The sequence below is a fragment of the Cicer arietinum genome, chromosome 5 (assembly GCF_000331145.2).
Source record: "Cicer arietinum cultivar CDC Frontier isolate Library 1 chromosome 5, Cicar.CDCFrontier_v2.0, whole genome shotgun sequence".
In the NCBI taxonomy this organism is placed as follows: domain Eukaryota; kingdom Viridiplantae; phylum Streptophyta; class Magnoliopsida; order Fabales; family Fabaceae; genus Cicer; species Cicer arietinum.
Genome location: NC_021164.2, coordinates 15279318 through 15286783, shown reverse-complemented (window position 1 = coordinate 15286783; position 7466 = coordinate 15279318). Strand labels below are relative to the sequence as shown.

At 31.3% G+C, this 7466-nt stretch overlaps 1 protein-coding gene across 2 annotated transcripts; it reads left to right on the top strand.

Moving 5' to 3' along the window:
* The first annotated feature begins 2589 nt into the window (after nt 1-2589).
* Nucleotides 2590-7460, top strand: LOC140920552 (uncharacterized). 2 transcript variants are annotated; one of them, XM_073368934.1, is made up of 4 exons: nt 2590-2976; nt 3892-3985; nt 4610-4666; nt 5306-7460. In XM_073368934.1, exon 4 carries the CDS (start codon nt 5843-5845, stop codon nt 6803-6805), a length of 963 nt encoding a protein of 320 aa, XP_073225035.1. In that variant the 5' UTR covers nt 2590-2976; nt 3892-3985; nt 4610-4666; nt 5306-5842; the 3' UTR covers nt 6806-7460. The 2 variants fall into 2 exon arrangements, with proteins under 2 accessions (XP_073225035.1, XP_073225034.1); XM_073368933.1 differs by having other exon boundaries at nt 2592-2985.
* The last annotated feature ends 6 nt before the right edge of the window (nt 7461-7466 follow it).

Below are 7466 nucleotides of genomic sequence, written 5' to 3'. Positions count from 1 at the left end.
TATTATTATTATTATTATTGTTGTTGTTGTTGTTATTATTATTATTATTATTATTATTAATCACTCTTTTTTTAAACATCAATCAAAGTTTATTACTAGTAACTATATAAACAAACAATTAACATAAAACTCAAACATCAAAGATGATTGAGAAAAAGGGCAAATATGAACAAAAAAACAATAAAAAATCCTCTAAATCAAAGTTTATTTTTTCAATATAAACACAATCAGAAAACAATAATAGCTTTTAGGGCAAATATTAAAAGAAGAAATCAACCAAACGTCAACAATCATAAAATCAACTCAATATCAACAAATGGAGGTGGCAGTGGAGAGGGAGAGGACAGCATCAGTGGAGATGGGAATGGAAAGGAGAAGACTTTTATCATGTTCGAAATGGATTATTTTAATCTACCTTAAAATAAAGATTTAGAAATAAAGCTAAAGCAGGATTTAAAAAAATTTGATTACTTTATCATATAAGATTGGGGCATCAAACAAAATATTAGAGTATGATATGATAAGTGTAGAATAGTGCCAGTTTACTCATTCTAAAGTATCAAATAGTTAGAGTCTTTTTTTACCCAAAATTTATGTTTACTTTCTCATTTACAATAATAAGATATTCAAATATTTTGATATCTAATTAATCTTAGCACAAAGCAATATAAAACTGAATATGATAGTCCAAATGAAAGCAATCCAACTATTTTATTTCATTTCATAAGATTTCAATACAAATTTGAAACCAAAAAATGATGTAGTTATCCTTTCTAATCAATATTTGCTACATTATTTTCATCCAAAACATGACTATTTCATAATTTCATAAAATGATTGATGGTTTCCCAATATGACATTGATAAAATTTGTAAATGAGTAATTGTTGGACTAACAATTTTATTGATGGAGGCTAGGTGGGAATTAATTACTACAAATACACCATTTTTTAAGACAAATAGGAACTTGTGGGGGTGTACACACTACTAGAAATTAGCGTTTTGCCTGCGGAATTTCCCGCGGATTCGTTTCTGCAGGAAATACCCAAAAGGTTTCGGTTTGCTGCAGATTTATATGTGACTTTACATCCGCAGCAAACTTGACAATTTTCCTAAGGATGTATCTGTGGAATGTTCCGCATGAAACATCTGTAGCAAATGCCGCAGGTAGTACCTGCGGAATTTCTTGTGAATACTTATTTTTATTTATTTTTTATAAAAATAAAGTAGTTTTTTTTTTCTTGAAGGTTATTAAACTTCCATGATCTAACGCTTTTGCTTTTTGAAAAATGGTTGATGCAACATCATATTTTTTTTTGGAATAATGAGTTTTTTTTTTAATTATTATTTTTGAGTAAAAGTTATTTTAGGTGAGGTTATGTTATTGGAAAATTATGAATAAGTGAATAGACTAATTAAGAACACTTAAGTGATGTAAAATTTAAAATTCTAAACAAAAATTAATAAAATATACTTGTCTAATTTTATTATTTTTTAATTAATTTGATTAATTAGAGTTGATTGTGAATAATCTATCACTATTGTTGTAAAACAACTTAGAATTTTTTTTTTAAAATTTAAACATATAATTTTAAGTTAGCATAAAGCCTAATACGACATACGTTTTAATACCAAATGTGTTTTTAAATGGGGTAGAATAAATGAAAGTGATTGAATCGTCAGATTTGATTTAATCGTAGAAAAAATGTGTTTTTAAATGGGGTAGAATAAATGAAAGTGATTGAATCATCAGATTTGATTTAATCGTAGAATAAATGTGTTTTTAAATGGGGTAGAATAAATGAAAGTGATTGAATTGTCATATTTGATTTAATCGTAGAATAAATGTGTTTTTTGCTTAAATCCGCAGGTAAAAAGCAAATTTCTAGTAGTATAATACAATAATATGCATATTTGGATAGTGTCTTATGGCAATTCACTAATCCACAAATAGCAAAACAAGCTATATAAATTGCACAAATTTTAAAGATATTTCCACATTTAATGACATACTTTGTAATGTAAATAATTTCACCCATTATACTATGTGTTTCCTTTGACGTTGGAGAATCATCAACTTCTGTAAAATAAATACAATCATTGTCATAATCATGACTACGATTGACAAAAAGTTACATCTCACTCTTTTCCTCGATTCTCTTCTCTAAGTAAAAATTGATTTTCTCCAATTATATACTAAATTTTATTGGAAAATATAAGTTGAAAAAACAACCTCCATTTATAATCAAAACTGTACATCAAGCTCATAAGTTGTGCCACGTTCAATTTCTTAGGTTTTTACAGTAACATATCATATATAAAATTAATTACTGTCTCTTTTTCTGGATTATAATGTTTGTTTATAGTAATTAAACAATTAATGTTAAACAAATTATATTGTATGAACGTAGTGTAAAACTATTTTTGACACATATATCATAAAATTATTTCCTAATATACTTCAAAATATCTTAATTTTAAAATTATGATTGGACGGATGCATAAAACCAAATTTCTGTTTAATATATAAACTAAATTCTTATAAATAAAAAAGGATTAATTTAACAATTTAAGAATTATGAACTGACGGTTCAAAAATTAAATAACTGGACACAAAAACTTTAGTATTTCTCTTAAAAAAATTCTAAAATCTTTCATCACTGCGCCCTTCCAATTTTCCACCAAAATCGATTTTCAATCTAAATCCTCCTTGCACAAGCTCTACTCAAACAACAATCTTCGCGTAACGCTCCTTGCGCAAACTCTTTCATTCTCACGCAAAACAATCTTCAATGTCTTCTCTCTCAAGAACCCTCTCGACATCGCTCGACCTGAATGAAAAAGGGGAAAAACATGATTAGGGTTTCTGTGTTGAGTACAGTTTTCTCGTGATTTTCCCCCTTTTCTTGCAACTCTACATCGATAAGGGTTTTGGCATCTTGCGACACTTGCAAAAGTTTTACCTCTTCGTGACTTGGTGAGCTTGGTATGTATTTTCATAGTTGCTCTATTATCGCTCCACCTTTGCATCGATTACATTTGCATTACTCTAAAAATAACTCTATAATCATCTTCAAATGATTGATTTTGGTATCGCTCTTTATTCTATTTCCTATTTGCTGTTTCTTAATCTATGACATCTTGTGGATTCTAAAATATGAGAAATTCATCTCTCTAATCTTAGAAACACTTTGAAAACTTGAAGCATTAAGGATGGATATATGGTTATTTCCTTTGATTGTTCATATAACTTGAGATATTGGTTGTTTATTTTAAACTCTCTGAACTATGTTAATTAGTGAGAAGAACCATCGTAGTTAGAGCATTAGTATCCTTAATCTGCATATGAAGTGTTTGCAAAATGTCCTAAGTAAGCAGAGGTACTTTATTATGCATGAAGGTGGTAAATAGTAGCATTGCGGTGTTTGTTAACATGAGCTTGAAATTTGACTTGAGATCATGCTTCTTGTTAGTTATAGCTGCAATTTTCTTGATTTCATTGTTCTATCAATAATGGGATGTGATATGAGTACAGGAAATATAAGATATAAGTTATTTTATAATTTTATTTGAGAGTATACTATTTTTTGTTAATTTTCTATCTAATATTTTTAATGTCTAATTTATATACTTTGATTTAATGTTGCAGCTATGTTTTTTTTTTTATTATTTAAAAATTATTGTTGGTGTTTAATTTGAATTTTGCATAGAAGATACTTTCAGATACTTTTGTTTTCATGTGAGTATTTGATAATTGACACCAGTTCTATATTGTATTTCTTTGTGCTTTGAGTGATTGACTTGATAAACAGCCATGGTGTTCATTGTGCTTTCACCATATAAGCTTATTTTAGTTAATCATGGAGTCACCCACATCTCATGTTTGCTGCAGTGGAGAGGCAACTAGAGCAATTCCAAACCGATTGTGATGGTGATGAACAAAAGGAAAAGCCTTCTGCTTCAGGAACTGACTTAGTTTTGTACAGGTTTGTTTTAAACTTGATGACATCTGATATTTTGCTTTATTACCATATATTGTTCATAAATCTTGTAAAACTTTGATAAAATGTCTTTCATGGATCCCTTATTTGATAAATGCTATATTTCACTTAAATATTTCAAGTATATTTACTTGGGCTTGTTTACTTTTATCGTTGTTAATGATTTATTATGGTTAGGAGTTTGAAGGTGGAATCTTGGCTATAAGTATGTCTATTAGTGGTATTGGAATCTGCACTTTATTTTTTCCATTCTGCATCAAATCCACGAGTGTAAAATATGGCCAACACTATTATTTTATCATGGCATCTAACGTGTATGCGAGGTTAAGTTATCTAGTTCATTTTTGTAAAAAATTTATGTTGTTTTTGTTTGTATTCAATTGTAATGATCTATTAGAGCTATACATTCATAGAGTGGATTGTAAATTTCAAACATTATTAGAGCTTTACATCATTTGGTTTCACTGAATGACTATTTAAGACTTCTGAGTCACATTATTGTGAAACAAAAAATTGAGCAATCCTTGCTTTTATCTATTATACATGTTTTAATTGATATACTTGAAATAAGTCTTATGGTTTAAAGCTTGCATTGATATTTGACTCCAGGAGCGATTCGTAAAAAGAAGACAACATCTTGTGGATCCCAATTCTTCCACCTTGAAGGTATGTTTGGTGTAGATTTTTTTTGTTTAGCATTAGGAATTGACTTGGTTGTCTTTTTTTATTATTACTTGGTACTGCATTCCTCTGTTAACTTAAGCAGTTAAACTTTGTAACTTATTTTTCAGCAACTATAATGGTGCAAGTTTTTGAAATACTCTCAGGCTACTTACATTCTTGTTCATGTAATATTAACTGTTTATGAAATATAATAATTTATGATATTATTTTTTTCAACGCCTTGGTTCCCCACGAATTGAAAACCGTTCTCGTAGATTACGGCAACGGTTTTTTTATGTTAAGCAACAGTTTTTGTGCGTTGCAGTAGGGGAAAAATGTTGTAGTGTTACCTGAATTCTTCCCTTTCTGGTAGCTATATGCAATGCAATATTACCCTTATTATCAGATTAGTGCCCTGCAGATTGTTGTAGTCAAATTGCATCATCAATTATATTAAATGGATTTATGCCTACAATAAGTACTATCCCATTTAATTTTCTTTCCTGCAAAAATTCCTTTTGAAACTAACATGTATTTAGATAACAAATTATAGGCTTAAATGAATTTGTGCCTATAATATAATTTACTATTCCGTCTAATTCTCTTCCAAAAAACTTCTTATCAAAGATTGCATGTGTACAGGAAATGGAAGTTCCTGCACACAGGACATGAATGTACAACAGACTTCTCCCCGGTCGAAAAGCATATACATTTGAGTTTTTAAAAGGTGTCGAAGAATTTATTCAATTTGCTTGTCTGCAAGACAAATATTTGAATGAAGGTGTAATAAGATGTCCATGTAAGTTGTGTAAAAATGAAAATCATTTGACCCCAGATGTAGTTAACGTTCACATTCATCAAAAGGGTTTTACACCCAACTATTGGGAATGGACATCCCATAGAGAGGAAGTCTGTCATGTTCATGATAACAACGACGATGTAACATACATGGATGTGTCTGATAGTAGTAGTAGTCACCAACAGTATTATGATCATGATGATAGACACCAAGACATGGTGTATGATGCTGCTGGCCTTAATCGTGAGCAACATTGTCCTCAAAATCAAGAGGAACCTCCAAATATGGAAGCTGACCAGTTTTATAAAATGTTGAATTCTGCTCAACAACCACTATGGTCTGGATGTAAAAATACAACATAGTTGTCTGCCTCTATTGCAATGTTGGGTTTAAAATCTAAGCACAACATGTCACATGCTTGTTTCGATGACGTGATGAAGTTTATGAAGGAGTCAAGTCACCCTGAGAATATAATTCCATCAAACTTTAGGGAAACAAAGAAACTTGTTGCCGGACTCGGTTTATCCAAGATCAAGATAGATTGTTGCATTAATGGGTGTATGCTTTATTATAAAGATGACATAAATTTGAAGGAATGCAAATTTTGTAATGAGCCTCGATATAAAGCAAATAATGTACATAGGAGAAACTCTAAGGACGTTCCTCACAAGAGATTGCATTACTTGCCTCTCACCCTTCGCTTGCAAAGATTATATGCTTCTCTGAGATCTGCAGATCACATGAGGTGGCACTTTGAAAATCGTAGAGAAGAAGGTGTGTTGTGTCATCCTTCAGACGGAGAAGCATGGAAACACTTTGACCAAGTATATCCTGGATTTGCCTCAGAACCTCGAAATGTTAGACTTGGTCTGTGTGCTGATGGCTTCACCCCTTTTAGCCAATCAACCACAACATATTCTTGTTGGCCAGTAATTGTCACACCATATAACCTACCTCCCGAGCTATGTATGATGACGCCTTATATGTTATTGTCCTTGGTCATTCCCGGTCCACACAGTCCAAAAGGTAAAATTGATGTGTACTTGCAGCCGCTTATAGATGAATTGCAACAATTGTGGATTGATGGTGTAGTAACATATGATGCTTCAAAGAGGCAAAATTTTCAATTGAGAGCTACATTAATGTGGACAATAAATGATTTTCCAGCCTATGGTATGTTGTCTGGGTGGAGTACTGCTGGAAGATTAGCATGTCCGACATGCAAGGAAAATTCAAAAGCTTTTACATTGAAACGCGGAAGGAAAACGTCTTGGTTTGATTGCCACCGTCAATTTTTACCTGATAATCATGCATTTAGGAGAAACAAGGTTGCCTTTTACTAGAATAGAATTGATAAAAATGAGCAACCTCCTATGTTAAGTGGTGAACAAGTGCGGGAAAAGGTTTATGGAATTCCCAAGATAACTGACACGAGGCAATGCATTGTTCCTAGCTACGGAATTTTGCACAATTGGACCAAAAGAAGCATATTTTGGGATTTGCCTTATTGGAGACACAACCTATTGAGGCATAATCTTGATGTTATGCATATAGAGAAGAACGTGTTTGAAAATGTATTTCATACAATTATGGACAACAAAGAGAAAACTAAGGACAATGAGAAGGCACGATTGGACTTAGCAGAGTATTGTCACAAAAAGGAGTTGTTGCTGGAAAAAAATCCTAATGGGAATTATACCAAACCTAAAGCCAAGTTTTGTTTGACAAATGAACAGAAAAATGATGTGTGCGAATGGGTGAAGGGGTTAAAGATGCCTGATGGTTATGCTTCCAATTTAGGTAGATGTGTGGATACAAAATATAAAAGACTCTTTGGGATGAAAAGCCATGATTGTCATATATTCATGGAATGTCTACTTCCAATAGCTTTTTGTGCTCTTTCTGAACCAATATGGAAATCCTTAACTGAACTCAGTCAATTCTTTAGAGATTTATGTTCAACAACGTTGCGAGAAGGTCACTTATTACAAATGGAACAAAACA

Excerpts from the sequence above, each read along its gene's own strand:
- LOC140920552 (XM_073368934.1), top strand. The coding sequence starts at position 5,843 with ATGTTGGGTTTAAAATCTAAGCACAACATGTCACATGCTTGTTTCGAT.